The sequence below is a fragment of the Scyliorhinus torazame genome, chromosome 7 (genome assembly GCF_047496885.1).
Source record: "Scyliorhinus torazame isolate Kashiwa2021f chromosome 7, sScyTor2.1, whole genome shotgun sequence".
Taxonomy (NCBI): domain Eukaryota; kingdom Metazoa; phylum Chordata; class Chondrichthyes; order Carcharhiniformes; family Scyliorhinidae; genus Scyliorhinus; species Scyliorhinus torazame.
The window spans coordinates 135,864,295-135,883,884 of NC_092713.1; the positions used below are offsets into that span (position 1 = coordinate 135,864,295).

The 19,590-nt window shown below is 42.1% G+C and overlaps 1 protein-coding gene across 2 annotated transcripts in view; it reads left to right on the plus strand.

Moving 5' to 3' along the window:
* Window positions 1–14,618, plus strand: part of plpp6 (phospholipid phosphatase 6) — a 36,092-nt gene extending 21,474 nt beyond the window's left edge. The window contains exon 3 of one of the 2 annotated variants that reach the window (XM_072511535.1): window positions 10,052–10,271. In XM_072511535.1, coding sequence (XP_072367636.1) covers window positions 10,052–10,121 — 70 coding nt within the window. In that variant the 3' untranslated portion in view covers window positions 10,122–10,271. Of the gene's footprint in view, window positions 1–10,051 lie in introns of both variants that reach the window. The other variant, XM_072511534.1, reaches the window with a different exon arrangement.
* Window positions 14,619–19,590: the final 4,972 nt, after the last annotated feature.

Below are 19,590 nucleotides of genomic sequence, written 5' to 3' on the forward strand. Positions count from 1 at the left end.
TAAACACGCATGGCATGCAGTAAAACCACAAGTGCCCAGTAAAACAGCTATGGTTCACTTGTCACTCCTGCTGGATATTGTTTAAAAATTCATTTACAGGATGTGAGCGATGCTGGTTAGGCCAGCATTGCCCATGCCCAGTTGCCCTTCAGAAGGTCATGGTGAGCTGCCTTCTTAAACCGCTACAGTCCCTGAGGTGCAGGTATACCTACTGTGCTGTTCAGGATTTCCAGAGATGTTCCAGGATTTTGCCCCAACGAAGGAACGGCGATATAAGTCAGGGTAGTGAGCGACTTGGAGGGGAACCTCCAGGTGGTGGCGTTGCCAGGTATCTGCTGCTCTTGTCCTTCTAGAAGGTCGCGGGTTTGGAGGTGCTGTCTGAGGAACCTTGATGAGTTACTGCAGTGCATCTTGTAGACCAGACATTGTAAAACTCGGGGGCGCGACCCGCGGGCGGGTGTCGGGAGAGTCGCGGAGCCGTCCGTCGTGGCGCTCCCGATCGCGCAAATCTGCGCGCAACAGCCACAGCAGCCGGCTGTTAATAACGCCGGCTGCAAGCGGCCTTCAAAATGGCTGCGAACATGTAAAAAAAAATGCGGCCACACTGTGCATGCGTGCCAGGTCATCGGCACGCATGCGCAAAACTATGCACATGCGCGCCGATGATCGGTCACGCATGCGCAGTGCGACCGCTTTTTTTTAAAAACGGTCGCAGCTTTTTGTTTTACAAGTTCAGTTTTATTCATTTTATTTTTATTTTTTTCATTTATTTCATTCATTTTTTTTACAAGTTCGGGGGGGTTTTATTTGACAAAATTTTACAGGAAAAAAATGCAGAACTTTGGACAGATTGAGACTCCATACTTCCCGACACTGGAAGGCTTCCCCTTCATCCAACAGGTTCCATTGGATGAGCGTGTACGAGGGCCAAAGGGACCCAAAACCATTTACTCCATTTTTGTCAGCAGCAAACAAGGTAAGAGAAAATGGTGGGTCGCGAAGGTCGGCCGGCGTGGGTCGCGAAGGTCGGCCGGGTTGGGTCCCGAAGGTTGGCCGGTGGGTAAAAATGGGTCCCAGGAACAAAAGTTTGAAGAACACTGTTGTAGACGGTATACGAACCTGCCACTGTCGGTGGTGGAGCGTTTGAATGTTTGTAGAAGGGGGAGCAATCAAGTGGGCTGCTTTGTCCTGGATGGTGTCGAGCTTTTTGAGTGTTGTTGTAGCTGCACTTGTCCAGACAAATGGAGAGACTTTCATTACACTCCTGACTTGTGCCATGTAGATGATGGACAGGGTTATGGGGGGTCAGGAGGTGAGTTACTCACTGTAGGATTACTAGCCTTTGTCCTTCCCTGGTAGCCACAGTATTAATATGGCTAGTCCAGTTCCGTTTCTGATCAATGGTAACCCCCAGGATGTTGATTGTGTGGGATTCAGCGATGGTAATGCCAATAAATGTCAAGGGGGATGGTTATTGCCTGACACACTTGTGTGGCACGAATGTAACTTGACACGTGTCAGCCCAAGCCTGATTGCTACATTTGGACATGGACTGCTTTTTCTGAGGAGTCGCGAATGGTGCTGAACATTGTGAAGTCATCCGCAAACATCCCCACTTCTGACCTTTTGATGGAAGGCACGTCATTGATGAAGCAGCTGAAGATGGTTGGGCATAGAAAACTACCCTGAAGAACTCCTGCAGTGATGTCCTGGAGCTGAGATGATTGACCTCCAACCACCACAATCATCTTCCTTTGTGCCAAGTATGATTCCAACCAGTGGAGAGTTTTCCCCTGATTCCCATTGACTCCAGTACAGCTTGGGCTCCCTGATGCCATACTCTAATGTTGCCTTGATGTCAAGGGCAGTCACTCACCTCATCTCTGGCATTCAGCTCTTCTGTCCATGTTTGAACCAAGGCTGTAATGAGGTCAGGAGCTGAGTGACCTTGGCGGAAACCAAATTGAGCGTCCATGAGCAGATTATTGCTGAGTAAGTACCGTTTGATAGCACTGTTGATGACTCCTTCCATTACTTTGCTGATGGAGAGTAGACTGATGGGGTGGTAATTGGCCGGGTTGGATTTGTCCTGTTTCTTGTGTACAGGACACACCTGGGAAATTTTCCACATTGCCGGGTAGATGCAGTGTTGTAGCTGTACTGGAACAGCTTGGCTAGGGGTGCGGCAAGTTCTGGAGCGCAAGTCTTCAGTACTATTGCTGGAATATTGTCAGGGCCCATAGCCTTTGCATTATCCAGTGCCTTCAGACGTTTCTTGATATCACATGGAGTGAATCATATTGGCTGAAGACTGACATCTGTGACGCTGGGGATCTCTGGAGGAGACCGAGGTGGATCGTCCACTCAACATTGTTTTCGTTAGAGAGAAGAAGGTTAAGAGGTGACTTAATAGAGGCATACAAGATGATCAGAGGATTAGATAGGGTGGACAGTGAGAGACTTTTTCCTCGGATGGTGATGCTAGCACGAGGGGACATAGCTTTAAATTAAGGGGAGATAGATATAGGACAGATGTCAGAGGTAGTTTCTTTACTCAGAGTAGTAAGGGCGTGGAATGCCCTGCCTGCAACAGTAGTGGACTCGCCAACATTAAGGGCATTTAAATGGTCATTGGATAAACATATGCATGATAATGGAATAATGTAGATGGGCTTTAGATTGGTTTCACAGGTCGGCGCAACATCGAGGGCCGAAGGGCCTGTACTGCGCTGTAATGTTCTATAACACTTCTAGCTGAAGATTGTTGCGAATGCCTCTGCTTTGTCTTCTGCATATATTGTGCTGGGCTATTCCATCACTGAGGATGGGGATATTTGTGGAGCCTCCTCCTCCAGTGAGTTGTTTAATTGTCCACCAAAATTCACGACTGGATGTGGCAGGACTTAGACCTATTGCGTTTCGCTTAGGAATCACTTAGCTCTATCTATCACTTACTGCTTATGCTGTGTGGCCACAAATAGGCCTGATTTGTAGCTTCACCAGGTATAATTACACCTCATTTTTTGGTATGCCTGATGTTGCTCCTGGCACTCTTCATTGAACAGGATTGATCCCTGGCTTGGTGGAGTGGGGACATGCCGGGCCATGAGGTTACAGATTGTGGTTGAATACAATTCTGCTGGTGCTGATGGACCACAGCGCCTAATGGGTGCCCAGTTTTGAGTTGCTAGATCTGTTTGAAGCCTATCCCATTTAGTACAGTGGTAGTGCCACACAGCACGATAGAGGGCACGGTGGTTGTGCCGCACAACATGATGGAGGGGATCCTTAATGTGAAGATGGGACTTTGTCTCCACAAGGACTGTGCAGTGGTCACTTTTACCAATGCTATCATGGACAGATGCATCTGCAGCAGGCAGATTGGTGAGGAAGAGGTCAAGTATGTTTTTCCCTCTTGGTTCCCTAACCATCTGCTGCATTCCCAGTCTGGCAGTGCTGTCCTTTAAGACCTGGCCAGCTTTTGGTGATGGATATTGAAGTCCCCATCTCAAGCATGTTCTGTGCCCTTGCCACCCTCAGTGCTTCCTCTAAGTGGTGTTCAACATTGAGGAGTACTGATTCATCAACTGATGGTGGCCGGTACGTGGTAATCAGCAGGAGGTTTCCTTGCCCATGTTTAACCTGAAGCCATGAGACTTCATGTGGTCCAGTGTTGATGTTGAGGACCCCCAGGGCAACTCCCTCCTGAATATATACCACTGTGCCACCACCTCTGCTGGGTCTGTCCTGCCGATGAGACAGGACATACCCAGGAATGGTGCTAGTGATGTCTGGGACATTATCTGTAAGGTATGATTCTGTGAGTATGACAATGTCAGGCTGTTGCTTAACTAGTTTGTGAGACAGCTCTCCCAACTTTGGCACTAGCCCCCAGATATTTGTGAAGAGCACTTTGCAGGGTCGACAGGGCTGAGTTTGCCATGGTTGCTTGGGCCACCGGCCTGGGTCGATGACAGGTGACCGTCAGGTATCATTCCTTTTTTATGATTTTGTAGCGATTGAATGCAGCTGCGTGGCTTGCTCGGCCATTTCAAAGGACATTTAAGAGTCAACCACATTGCTGTGGTTCTGGAGTCACATGTAGGCCAGACCATGTAAGGATGGTAGATTTCCTTCTCTAAAGGGTATTAGTGAACCAGATGGGTTTTTCCGACAATCGACAATGGTTTCACGGTCATCATTCGGACTTTTAATTCCAGATATTTTATTGAGTTTAAATTCCACCACGTGCCATGGTGGGATTCAAACCCGGGTCCCCAGATCATTATCCTGGGTCCTTGGATTACTAGTCCAGCGACAATACCATTACGTCACCACCTGGTAATTCTAGAGCTAATGAATACAACAAACACTGACCTTCGAGAATGTCTTTTTCTGGAACCGTAACCCAGTCTATTCCTACCCTATTCTGCGCTGGGTGAAATGACCTCATCTCGGCTCATTCCTTCAATATGAGAACAGCAGATGTTTTCTCACAGGCCTATGTCTCCCATGAAGGAAGTGGAAGTTGGCATTGCAGCACCCCCCCCACCCAACCCAAACTGGGAACACTCATGGACCAAAAAGAGCACCTCCTGGTCAGTCTGTCTCAACAAGAAAATACACCACGTGAAAATGTGAACAGAAAATAGCACTGGAACTGAAACCACCTAGTGGTTAATCTGCTTTTCGACTTTAAAGCCCAATTCCTCCAAGAATTTTCGTTTGAAAATGATTTGCGAGCAATGTCTAATTGAGTACAAAGTGTTACCAAGCGAAGTGTTTTCCACGTAGAATTGCACAATCCTTTTCATCTGAGTATCCACAAAGTCAAATAAGACTTTGTAGAAGGCCTGAGTGGTGTAGGCCTGAGTAATGAGCCTAGAAGTTAACAATGTTAATGGGTTTTAATAATTAGTCTGAAAGAAAGGTGATACAAATAGCCACAAATTAACTCACAAAAAGGACAGAGCATGTGGTTTCTTATTTTCCTTCACATTTTGGAGGAGAGAAATGAGATCAAATTATGTAAATAGAATATATTTTGATTGCTAGTTTGTGAATGCAGCAGCTTAATTTGTTATGTGGTGTTGTCATACTGAATGTTTCTTGGCCTGTTTTCTAAAAGATTGGAGAAGGGCGCAGGAAGCCATCCGCAAAGGGCACTATTCAGTCCGAAGAGATTAAATCCAGGGTTGCGCTATCAGACTGGATATTGGGTGGCATGGGCACATTCTGGGGACTGCCATTAACACTCTTTTCTCTTGGTTTCTGTGGCTATGAGTCATCTTTCATTCCCTCACCCTACGTATAAATATCTCCCACTTTCTATGCCTTTTAGCTTTGACAAAGGATCATCTAGACTCGAAACATTAGCTCTTTTCTCTCCTTACAGATGCTGCCAGACCTGCTGAGATTTTCCAGTATTTTCTCTTTTGGTTTCAGATTCAAGCATCCGCAGTAATTTGCTTTTATACTGGAATGTAATATGCTCTAAAAGCTTCTCGGACTGACCAATGATGTACTTAAGGAAATATTTACAGTGAACAACGCCCAATTCCTTTTGTTACTGGGATGATTTTTCCTTTTGTTTCTTTCCCAGATCCATTGTGGAAAATCATTAGCAGCACTAATTCTTATCCCAGTTTGTTAGTACAATATAAACCTGGACTTTGACACAGCAGATCTGGATGAGCATTTGACCCTGTGAATTGTGCAATTCTTTCCAGATGGAAAATACTCAAACTTGATAAGACTTGGTAGTGAACTCAATTTTGCTTTGTACTTGAAACAAAATTTAGAATTCCCAGATGGAGATGATTGGAAAAGCAGGGTAACCACAAGGTAGTTTAGAGTTCAAGTTCTGTTCAAATTTGCATGTTTGTGTCTTTGCTGATATTTATTCAGCATTGGTAAGACTAAAGGTGTTCACCATCAGTGCAGGAAGTTTAAAAACAAATCTTTCATGCACCTTTTCTTCCTCATTCATATTGCAATTGAGGGAGTTCACTAGGTGAGCAAAGGTTCATTAGGTTAAGGGCGCTGTCTTCTGATTGAGAAGACTATTCCTATATTGCCGAGAATTTAGAAGAATAAGTAGTGATCTCATTGAAATATAAAATTCTTAAGGAGCTGATGGAGTAGATGCTGAGAGTATGTTTTTATCCTGGCTAGAGAGTCTGGAACCAAGGGTCATCGTCTCAGCATAAGGCATCAGCCTTTTTGGGAGAGGTGAAAAATGTTTTCACTCAAAAGGGTTACAGATATTTGGAATTCTCTGCCTCAGTGAGTTGTTGAGTAAATTCAAGACAGAGAGATTGGTTTTTGGAACTAGGGGAATGTTGGAATATGAGGATAGGGTGGGAAGGTGGAGTTAACGTAGAAGATCAGCCCTGATCGTATTACATGGCAAAACAGGTTCAAAGGGTCAAATGGCCACTCCTCCAGTTGTATTCCCACATTTCCCTATTCAAGGACAGCTTCTGTGGCATTAAATATGTTGTGTAAAATTGTGGACTGAACTTCCCACCCCTCACCACTTGCCCTGACAATGGGCCATGATCGGGGCCGCGTCAGCTACACGCGCCAGGCCTTGTCGCCCATGTAAAGGCAGCGCCACATAGATGACGCGGCTGGCGCCGCATAACGGGCGTCATCCGCGCATGCGTGGTTGCCGTCCTCTCTAAGTCCGCCCCGCAAGAAGATGGCGGACGGATCTTGCGGGGCCGCGGAAGGAAGGAGGTCCTCCTTCAGAGAGGACGGCCCGACGATCGGTGGGCACTGATCGCGGGCCACCCCACATTTCAAGTACCCCCCGGTGCAGGATCCCCCCTCGCCCCCCGCAGGTCACCCCCCCCAGCGTTCACGCACCGCTCACGACGGCAGCGACCAGGTGTGGGCGGCGCCGGGGGGAACCTGCCGTTTTGGCCTGGCCGCTCGGCCCATCCGGGCGTGAGAATAGCGGGGGTGCCGCAGAATCGCCATTTTGGGTGTCTCCGGCGATTCTCCGGCCTGCAGCCCGCAAAACCCGACCGGGCCATTCCCGCCGCTTGGGAGAATCGCGGGAGGGCGTCGGACCGGCGACCCGTGAAATTTTGGCGGCCCAGGCGATTCTCCCAACCGGTGCGGGAGTGGAGAATCGCGCCCAAGAACTTTAAAGCAAGCTGGAGTAGGATCAAATTAACACTAAAGTCAAGTCAACATGACTGGTGGGCCTCAGGTGTGCCGACTCTTCATGCTTTATTTCTGGGCCCAGTTTCTGATCAATGGAGTATTCTTTTTCTGTGAGCTAAAATAAGGTGGTTCTGTGATTTGAATTCCATACGTTAAACAGATCCCCAAATATTTGTTTATTTATTAATTATGTTATCTGCCCACAACTATTGGTCAAAGCGACATGGTGATGAGATGAATTAAATGTTGATGTGGGGAAATTTACAAATTGGCAATTTTGAAAATTTCTAGATGTGAAGAAACTAAATGAAATGACTGCCTTACTTTCCCCCTTTGCTTAAGCACTACACTCAGCTCATATAATTCATATATTGCCTGTTTATGTAACATTAATAATGTGGATATGCTGAGAAGTGCAATAATAGTTCATCTCAGCATAGAGGTGTATATCTAAGTTGTGTCCTAGTTCATCATATATACTCTTGTGAATGAATTCTAAACTTTGAAAGCAGCTTTGGTGATTTCCAGAGCAACGTGGGTAGCAACATCATGATTTGTGGGTTTAACTGCATATGTGCGGATGCCAGAAGTTGTCTGATTTACGCCTTTAAATTGGTAAGCGTTGACAGGCTCGCTTTTATTGCTTCTGCGGTAGGAATACCGGTGAGGCTGCCACCGGAACAAATCATATAGGAACCTCTAGAAATGGTTACGAGTTATCCTGTTCTTCCACAAACTTTGCAATGTAGTAGCTTGCCAAGAACCTCACCATTCAAGTACACAAAGGACATGGTTTTGCTATATTTACCCACTAAACATGACAGAAATAGTTGGACCGTATCTATTAAAGTGCAATGAATTTTTAACAGCGTTGCGTTTAAATCCTCCTACTGAAAATATACCTTTACAAGTGTGGAAACTCATTCATTCCGATTTCAATTTTGTTGGAGCTTTTTTTTCAAAGAAAGGTTTTTACTTTTATTTTCTGTCTGTTATTTCTTTCTCAATCCCATCAATCTTCCTCCTCGTTTCTTCACGTTTTTCAAAAGAGTTTACATTAAATTAAATACTCTTAAGTTACACTTCCTGGTTTTGCCTCTGTCTTGGTAACGATTCTTCAAGTTGATTGGTTGAAGAGACATGCCATTCCTTGCCCTGTTAAGATCGCATGATCATAAAAATAGGGAGCTGGAGGAAGTCATTCAGCAAATCAAGCCTGCTCTGCCAGTCAGCAAGATCATGGCTGATCTGATTATGTGACCTTATAACTTCACTTTCCTACCTGTCCCTCAAAGGCCATCACAAGAAGCACCCCTATTGTGACAAAATGGAAATCTTCCTTCTTCAGAGTAAAAACTTGTTTTTCCATGAAGCATGTGATTGATAAATTCTGAACTGTGACTGATCTAAATCACTAGGAATTGATTTTTACATTTATTTGGGAAGCCTGCTTATTCTTGTACAATGACAACTTCTCATTCAAAAGGCACAAATAATGTGAACGTATAGAACTTGCAGATTATTCCTGCTGTAAACAAAACTCCATATTTAATTGACATAAAAAGGTTTACTTTGGATGTGACTCGAGTTATGTTCCTTAAATTCAAACATGTGATGCTCTATGTGTACTAAAAGAAAAAACTTGCTATAGTTGAAATTGTAGAAACAATGCAGCGCAATACTTCCTTATGACTGCCTAGATGCAACTACAGCTAACCACATATATCCCATTGGTTTTAGTGTCTAGAATTAGGGGGCATAGGTTCAGGATAAAGAGATGACCATTTCATACTGATGTGATAAATCATTCTACTCCACAGGTTATATATTCAAGACTCAGATCAGTAGATACTTTAATTCTGAGAATTATTGGATTGGTTAGGAAAGTGCAATTGAGGTCGGAATCACCCATCTTTATGAATGGTGGAACAGGCATGCGTTTTTGGCTTACCACTGCCTAATTAGAACGGCAAGTGGTGTCCATTTGGAACTGATGTAAAATCTGGGCCATACACATTTCTTCAAATTCCCATAGGCAAGGCCATGGGAGATCAGCTAGTGAGTATATAAAATAAGACACATTTCTTTCTTCTCAATCCTGGCAGGGTAGTTGTATGTTTGAGCACCTCATTAGATAATATCTCAAACTGCATACTTTATTATCCTAATGTGTGAAATTGATTTAATAAGTTAGTTTCTTAAATCTACAACACCTGTGTTTACAGATTGTTACTGCACATGTAAGCGCTGTTGTGCTACATCATTTATATTTTCTAGATCCTGGTATTTCTGTGCATTCACGTGACACAGGCTGATTTCTATCCTGTTCAATAGATTTTAAGGAAACCAATCTTGTGCACTGTTTGCAGTAATATGATCGTTAAAATGTTTGCCCACTCTGGAGACTTTCCTTCCTTAGATGCCTATGTATCATTAACTCAACATGGCATCTTTGCAGAAGACAGTTCCATGATGAATTAGTTCTAAAATAAATGTTTTCAATCAATATTTCTGCTCCTGTATCTTTGTTTACAAATGCACGGGAATAAATTGATTTCTCTGCACATTCATGGATTGGAGGTTTGTTCTGTGATTGAGGAATGCTTTAACATTTGCATCTCCAAAGGAAGCTTTGCCCCCACCGTGCACAAAACTAACACCATCTGTACAGTGATGTTCTGGTTTAATTAAAATGGGTCTTCATGACGAATGTAGTTAAACCTTCTGTTCAAAACCTCACACAAACTTGCCTCTGCTTCTTTCCCATCAGTGGCCCAAGAGTTCAGAAGTTTAATGCCAGTCAGTTTGATGTAATGGGGAGCAGTGTTACTGTACATTGACTTACAGCGTATAATAATTGGTTTGTTTCCCTGTTTAGCTTTGATCTTGGATCTGGTCCTAGTAGGCATTGTCAAGTCACTGGTCCGCAGGCGCCGGCCTACACATAACAAGATGGACATGTTTGCTACGTTCTCCGTGGACAGATACTCGTTCCCGTCGGGCCATGCAACCAGAGCAGCACTGGGAGGCCGATTCTTCCTCAATCACTTGGTTTTAGCTGTTCCTCTACGTGTTCTGGTTATGCTGTGGGTGTGTATCGTGGGACTTTCGCGAGTGATGCTGGGAAGACACAATGTGACTGATGTTGTTTGTGGATTTAGCATGGGGTATCTGCAGTATAGCCTGGTGGAATACATGTGGCTGTCATCCAGTAACCTGCAAACATTTCTGAGATTGTTGGGAATTTAATTAATTATATATTAGTGTAGAATTTTTCTTTGTAAGGTAAATGTGTTCCAACCTATAATTGTACTGTATACCGAAACATAATGTAGCTTGGTAGGGTTGAGGTGCACAATGACTTGATTTTATACATGTCATGACCTTTCACTTTGACACTGTATCTTATTTCAGCCAATCTAGATTAATGTTCAAAACTGCCAAAACAACTTCTACGAAAACATTGCCTCTGCTTATTTTTACCTTTTTTGTGCATTTGTCTGTTTAGGTGAAAGACGATGGGGTGAGATGAGTATTTTCCATTCCTTGCCCAGAGTCTCTGAGGTACCATCACGCTATCTATGATGTAGGTCAGATATACTTTGCGGGCTTCTGTTATGTGAGCCTCCAATCTAAATAACACTCTTACTACTAGCCCAATGTGACATTACATTACAGCCTCCAAGATTATAAATGATAAATCAGTCATATATTTCAGGACAGATTTCCTAATGTGTATTCTTCTTCATGGGTAATTGGTCCCGAATTAATTTCAGTCCCATTGGTGGAAAATCTTTTGTCCCACCTATTTAAGTTAAACTTTAGCCAGGTCCCAGAGGCAAAAACAGTCTTCGCACTTGGTTCTCTCCGATTTCTACCAGGTACATTGTGTGCGAACCAGGAACTTGTGTAAAATAATCTGTAGGTTTTTTGTTATTTATGAATAGCAAATAGGAAAAGTTCAATAAATTGTGAGCCCTTAACTGCCTCTGTAGTTTAATATATTTTAAATAGATCCTGGTCAGTCTTTTGCAGAACTCATTGCGTCCAGAAAATTTTCATTTTCCCTTGTGAGGTGTAAATAAAGCTGAAAATCAATGTGTTTCTCTGTTTTGTGCAGTTGCATGATTTCTGAATCTTTCCACGTGCAACTCGTTTCCATCACAGTGGAGCTTACTGCCTTCAGAATGATTTAATGCAGTCTATCCAGCTATGTTGAACAAAACAGCAATATAAAATGTAAAATTGAATTACATTCTTTTGCTTTTCCCTTTTGTTTCTTCTTGCTGTTTATCCCCCTCACTCCCCACCACCAAGATCATTGGTATTCCTTTTTGTGCATGAGTCCAACCAGCAGTTTGTGTGCCTACTTGAGATTGTAATATTTTTAGTCAGTATTGCTTCCTTCCCCATCCAACAATGGCACCAAGCCTTCATCTAGTGCCTTTCCCCTGGCAGCTACTGACAGGATGTTATGAATGGGGCATGCTGACCAAACCTACTGTTTTTATCATGCGTAGAAAGTGCTATAAAACGACCTGCACCACTAACCAGCCGTTTCAAAGCATGTGACGCAATTGCACTGATGACAACTGTTCCATTCCATTTTTTTAAACTATCCACTGGGAGCAATTCATATGCATTGCAACTTCCTGTGACATTCCAAAACCCATATCCCCCATGTAATACATACTCAAAATCCACTCCTCCTGTCAATGTGTGTGTGCGCAAAGTAGATTTAACAGTATTTATACAGCTGGCATGCCCTTGTTGTCCATTCTGTGATGAACATACAGTGCTAGGTTGACTTTTTTTTTGGAGTTGCACAATGCTTCGGCATAGCTTTTACAGAAGTCCTATATCACTTACATAACTCCCCACGAGGCAACAGGCAAATTGATGATCCCCCAAAATCACCGGCACAGCTTGCTGTGATCTTAGATGTTAGTTTCTACTGTGAGTTTACAAATTCCCAGTTTACACTATGCATGTACTACGTTGACTTATCTGATATTAAGTAAACTGTTGCCTCTTAATCAGCATGAAATGTGTGGGATATAAAATTAAACAAATGGAATTTCTTTTTAAAATACATCGATTTCGACCAGTTTTGTTATTCAGGCCAGCTGGATTTTACATCAAAATTTAATTTAAAATATTCATTGTACCAGCTGTGTATAAATGCATAAATGTTCAATATCCTTCACAATTTGTTGAAATGCATCCATTATTCTATCACATTCAAGACAACATTTTGAAATACATTTATTTACATACGTGTAAATAAAACCATCCTTTTGTATTTATGATCTTCAGTATGGCAGCTAAGGTATCCAAATATTTGCTTGAGTAATATATTCCGTAATACTACAACTGGACAACAAAGAGTAATTGTGCTATATAACTTGAATAAATCCTTCACATACCATAACTCAAAGCTGCAACACTGTAAACCTGACATTTGTGGTGTGTAATAATACTTCAATATGTTTGTGCACAATTGTGGCTAATGTGTATAATTTGTGAATTATGATTATTGTTGTTTTGTGGGAAAACCTGTTATAATTGTAACCAAGATAATATTGTTCTGTCAAAGTTACACCTATGTTGTAATGCAAGTTATTTCTGGCTTTTTTAAAAACAAACTTCCTTTGCATAACAATTGCAATTCTCAGGATTGAGATACAATTAAAGAGTCATCCCTGCTAACCCAATTAGCAGCAGTTGTTAATCATTATTTTTATTGCTAGCTATAAATAACAACTGACTATATAGGGTTGTGTTTGCTAATTATGCAAAACTAATAAGCACGGAGAAGCAGCGATTCTTCTCACGACTGGCATATTTAATCAGTGCCTGCGAGAGTAAGACTCAACCCATGCACTTTCCCATCTCCACCAAAGTATGACCATACCTCTGAATAATGCTCAAGTTAGTAGTAGATTTTGTTTGGGCCTCCTGGGATGGCCAATTAATTTTCTGACTTGAAAAAAATACAAATATTAAGACACTATAACTACTACCCAGTGGTCAAGACCATGTCAGCATAGAGTGTTACAATAAGTCTATAGTGGCGAAATACATAGGGAAGATGACGGTGTAATGGTAATGTCACTGGACTACTAATGCAGAGGTCCAAGCTACTACTCTGGGGACTTGGGTTTAAATTCCACCATGGCAGCCGGAATAATCAATGTATCTAGATTAAATAGTGGCAACTATCATAGATTGTCGTAAAAACCCATCTGATTCACTAATGTCCTGGAATCTGCTGCCCTTCTTCTGTCTGGCCTACATGTAACTTCAGACCCACAGCAATGTGGTTGACTCTCAACTGCCCTCTGAAATGGTTTGGCAAGCTACTCCTATTGAGGATAAATAGGAATTGGAAACAAATGATGGTTTTGTCAGTGACATCCACATCCTGTGAAAGAATAAATTGCAATTTTTAAAAGAAAGTTTATCACCTCCGCTCATATTTCCTCTTTCCAGTTTTGGTATTCAAGTTTTTCTTTTAACTTAGCTTTTGTTCCTACTCTGGACCTCCTATTGATTTTAAAACACTTTCCAGTTATCTTAACCTCCAAAATGTATTATAGGATGGAGGAGGCAAAGGCCAATTGAAATGTATCCTTGAATGCCCGAATACTAGCGAGGCTGTTTTTCAACATATAATTATTTTGAATCACCTCCACTATGTAATTTGTAATTTGAGCGTGATGCGCAATTTTTAATTTTACACTGAGAGAAATCAATGCATCACAAAATGACTCATTCAGGGTGTGATTCCAGCCAGTATTGAAGGGAGGTGGGAAAGGCCAGTGTCCTGGTTAGCTTTAGCTGAAGTAGTCTGCAATACTCCTTGATTAGAAAGAATATTGAATGATATTGATTGAGTACACTTGAAGATCACATCTGGACACAAAATGCTTCAATATGTAATTTAACAAGTATAAAGTGTCACACAAAGATGATTGCACTGAAGAATCTGATATGGTTACTCAACATTTGGGAATTACATTTTGTTTTTACTTGATTATCATGCAGCAAGTGGTCTGTCACAAATATCTGTTCATCACTTCTAATTAATATGTAATGTCTCAGCTATTCAGGAGATGTATCTACTTTGAAAAGCTGCCATAAATTACTGCTTCTTTGATAAATTTACAAAAGACATTGGAAACAATATCAGACAGATAAATGAGGTATTTTTACTATTGCTTTTTAGCAGAGGTTTAAATGTAACTTGTTTGACTTGTTCTTAGTTAAAGATTATTGATGCATCTGACATTGTGGTGTCTATACACTATCTTGAAAAGAAATGGTGTGGAATGTTAAAATAACTAAAAATATGAGAACAAACCTGGTTACAAATGTGCAATTGTGTTTAAATATTTTATGCCTCCTAAATTATTTTCTACAATAAAAATCATGATGTGAGCTTATTTATGTTGTTCTCTCTACATAATTCATGTTCAGTATGTAACTTGAGCTTTGGTATCAAAGAATCATAGAATTTACAGTGTAGAAGGAGGCCATTCGGTCCATTGAGTCTGCACCGGCTCTTGGAAAGAGCACCCCACTTAAGCCACACCTCCACCCTATCCCCGTAAACCCAAGCTAACCTTTTTTGGACACCAAGGGCAATTTAGCATGGCCAATCCAGCTAATCTGCACATCTTTGGACTGTGGGAGGAAACCGGAGCACCCGGAGGAAACCCACGGAGAGAACGTGCAGACTCCGCACAGACAGTGACCCAAGCCGAGAATCCAACCTGGGACCCTGGAGCTTTGGAGCAATTGTGTTAACCACTGCTGCCCTTATTTGGGCAGAGCATTCTCAAATTAATGATTCCAGTGCATGTCTGTCATGTCACTTTGCTCCTGTGATGCATTTTTCCTCGTTTCCAACTATAACTCAGAAGATCCAGACTTTCACATGTATGCTTTGTCCACCAGGTGTCTAGTTTAGCAACCTGCCAACTACAATATTAAAAACCTTGCTTACTAAGATGTAAAGTCTCCAATTAATCTAAACACAGTTGGCCATGTATGTGAAACAAAGAGGACACCTGAATTAGGTTTTGTGCAATAAAATCATTTCAATATTTCATTTTATGCACATTATAAAAGATTGCCACTTATTGATTAATTTGATAGATTCGCTGATGTAGGGTAATGCAAATGTGTACAGATTGGAATGGTCTCTAGTTTGATCCCATAGAACATGTGGCATTATCCAGCCTTAGATCGTGATAGAGAGAGGATGTTGAAAATTATCTTGCGGCCCTGCATTGACATGAATATGGACTGCAGTTTCTGATCACTATCCCTTGACTCCTAGTCTGTGGCGCCCTGATATCCTCATTTGCTATTACATACAAACATACATAGAAAATAGAAGCAGAAGTAGGCCATTTGGCCCTTCGAACCTGCTCCGCCATTCATTATGATCATGCTGATCATCAAATTCAATACTCTGATACTGCTTCCCCCCCACCCCCTATATCCCTTGATTCCTCTTGCCCCAACAGCTATATCTAATTCCTTCTTGAAATTAGACAATGTTTTGACCTCAACTACTTTTGTGATAGTGAATTCCATAGATTCACCACTCTCTGGGTGAAGAACTTTCTCCTCACCTCAGTCTTAAAAGGTTTACCCCTTATCCTCAAACTATGACCTCCAGTTCTGGACTTCCCACACCATCGGAAACATTCTTTCTGAATATCTCCTGCCTAATCCTGTTAGAATTTTATGGCTGGGATTCTCCGCCGGCGGGATTCTCCAATTTGCCGGCGCCCGGGGGTTTCCCGACGGCATGGGGTTGCCCCACAATGGGAAACCCCATTGACCGGCCGGCGTAACGGAGACTCCCGCCGGACGGTCGAGGCAGAAATGTGGCGCAGCGGGGTGGAGAATCCCTGCCTTTAAGTTTCTATGAGCCCCCCTCACTCTTCTGAGTGTTAAGAGCTAATTTCCCCATGACACATTGGCATAACTTAGTTTTGAGAGCTCCAGTACCAACTTTCAAAATGCCTCGATCTACATTCCCATCTTAATCCTTGTCTGCAACCTCGCTTTGTTTTTTTTTTGAAAATGCATAAGCTCTGGCGTCTCACATACCCTGTCCATATGCATCAATGTCAAACGCTTCACACACACACATCACCAAACACAATTTTCCATGATAAAGTGTTCAGGATTTACAAACAAACAGACTTCATCCACAATCTGCTTCCTAAGGAAAACAAAAGGTAAAGATGCATCTTTATATGATTGGGAGAACCTGTGGAGTTTGACCACAAAGGGAAGAGTTTCAGCTGCAGTCATGTTGAGTTTAGAAATTCCACTTGCATGCCTTATTCACTGAAGTGCAAAGCTGTGTTTTCATTGCTGTATAATGTAGGAATGTGAACACCTTTTTGAATGCCAACAAAGCTCAAGAGATAAAATTTACATTTCTGAGATAACCAATTTGCAACAATGGATTGTTAGCCATGTGTTGTTTGCAACATTTTTCTTAAAAGTTTACTAAAATAATTTTTGTAAGCAAAACAGGTTCTGAGATTTTTATTTGTTGCGAGAGAAATGATTGAATTTATACAACAATAAATTTGGGTTTATAATGGGTGCGCTATAAACACACTTAAGTTATCCACCGTATAGATTTAGGTCCATTAGCTGAGGTAATGAATAAAATGCTCAACATTATTCTTATGGTACTATTATTAGTTTGACATAATATTGAGGATTACTAAATACCAGAGTTTTATGGCAATAATAAACTTGTAACACAAACTGTACTCATACCATGATTCCATCTCCATGTAAGGTTGAACCAGGCTACTTGCATCCTGGGCATCTTATTTAACCCGCAGCTAAGCTTCTGCCCTTAAACCCTGACCTGGTGGCTCTGGCTCCGTTGATAACACACCCTTCTGAGTCAGAAAATTGTGGATAACACTCCCTTCTGAGTCAGAAAATTGTGGATTCAAGCCCCACTCCAGGACTGAGCACAGAATCAAAGCTGAAACTCCAATGCAGTACTGAGGAAGTGCTGCACTATCTGAGGTGCTGCCTTTCAGAAGAGATGCTAAAGGGCGATGGCACCTGTCCCCTCAGACATAAATCCTATGGCACTATTTCGAAGAAGAGTGGTGGAGTTCCGATCAGTGTCCTGGCCAATATTTATCCCTCAATCAACATGCTGACCAGATAATCTTATTTTGTTGACATTATTTGTGGGCGGGTTTCCCATGTTACTGCAGTGACTATACATCAAAGTACTTCATTGGTGTAAAGTGCTTTGGGACTTCCTGTTGCTGTGAAAGGTATTACATAATTTTTTTCTTTTATCCTCCATCAGAAAGACCGGGGACTGCCAACTCTAACATTGCCCACCTCAGTCCACCTACTGCTGAAACCTCAATTATTCCAATGCTGTCCTGACTGGCCTCCCATTATCCACCCTCCATAAATTCAACTCATCCAAAACACCACTGTGTATCTTGCACCAAATGCTACTCACACATTACCCTTTCCTTTCTGACTTACAAGGTCCGCATTCCGTTATACCGAGTAGGAATTTAAACAGCCAAGAATCGACACAAATAGAAATAACTCACAAAAGTGTTGATAGATGGATAGAGTACAGTAAAGGAAAGTATGGGCATCCAGTGCTGATGGAGTCCAAAATAAAATGTTAAAGGAGGCAGCAATGACAAATCTTCAACATCAATAAATATGGGAATTGTATTAGTTCACTAGAGAGAAGCAAATGTAAATAAGGTAGGGCGCCAGAACAATGAAAAAAATGAAGGATATTTAGGGGTAGGGTACTGTTGAGAATGTGTGTTTAGTGGTGACCTTACTGCAAGTCTTAGGACCTTTAAAAGACTAAATGACCTGGATCTCTGAATGCTTAGCAGTATTTCTAGGACAAGAAGACATTGATGCAAATTTAGAGAACAAAGAATGAATATAGTTATGGTATAACTTCAGACCGTGAGGAGTAAAAATATAATGGGCCAGAAATTGCTGAAAAATCTTGGCGTGTAAATGAAGCGAGCCATTATTAATGTCCAAATTAGCCAGCAACTTGTAATGAGGAAAAGAAACCCATGAATTTTGAATCGCCACGAGTTGCTGGATAATTTGTGCTACTCTATTTACTTTAAAAATATGATTTTACCTTTAACCTCTCCCGAATTTCATTGATTAAGTTAGTTGTTGAATTTGCACAGTAATTGCCCACAAATCTTGCCATAGAAACTTAATAAGAAATGAACAGTGGGAGTACCCATTTAATTATGTGATAATTGTTGACAACTGGCAACAATATGTCATCTATAAAATGAACAATTAAGTGTGGAGTTCTTTTATTCTTTCAGCCTATGAGGGGCGGCATTGGTGGCACAGTGGTTAGCAATGCTGCCTCATGGCGCCGAGGATCCAGGTTCGATCGCAGCCTTGGGTCACTGTGGATAGAATGTGCACATTCTCCCCGTATCTGCATGGGTCTCACCCCCCACAGCCCAAAGATGTGCAGGGTAGGTGGATTAGCCATGCTAAATTGGAAAAACAATAATTGGGTACTGACTCTTCTCCAAGAATAACATTACGAACTTCTCAAATCTATTGACAAACTAAAGTTCGTTGACCCTGGAACCACTCTCGTCAATCTCTCTAATGCAGTCACATTCTCCTTAAATGTGGCACCCAGAACTGGACGCAATACTCCCGAAGGGGCCTCTTCAAAGTTCTTGCACTGTTTAGGTCTTAATCTTTAAATCTCATTGGGTAAAGAGTGTTGTTCCCACTATTCAGTCGGGTCCAAGGTGCCCCATTGCCCTAATCATGCTGTCATTAGCTACTTCCAGAAAGTTATAGGCACATAATATCAGCTGAAGGGTTCTATAAAAAGAATGACTAACCAGGCATGTCATGGGATGCCCTGTTCCAACAAAATATAGCCCAATAGAATAACCTGTCTGTGGATGTTTAAAATGTTAAGAATGCTTTAGCTAAATTTTTGTCAAAAAGGCTACCGAAGGGTGGCGCAGATCGCCAAAGACCGGGGTCGATCCCAGCCCCAGGTCAATGTCTGTGTGGAGTTTGTACACTCTTCCCGTGTCTGCGAGGCTTTCACCCCCGCAATCCAAAGATGTGCAGGGTAGGTGAATTGGCCACGCTAAATTGCCCCTCAATTGGAAAAAAAACAGGGCTACTGAAGAGTATCAGAGGTTAAAAACCTGCGATCTTTCAGTAGAAATGTTAGTTTCTGTACACTATGGAAATTGAAATCGGAGAATTGGGAATAAGGATGGTTTTAGTAGGTCTGAATCTTGCAAGAGTTTCCGGAACCTGGCCCCAACTTTCCTCATTCTGGCTCCTCACTGTCACGCCACCTACAAG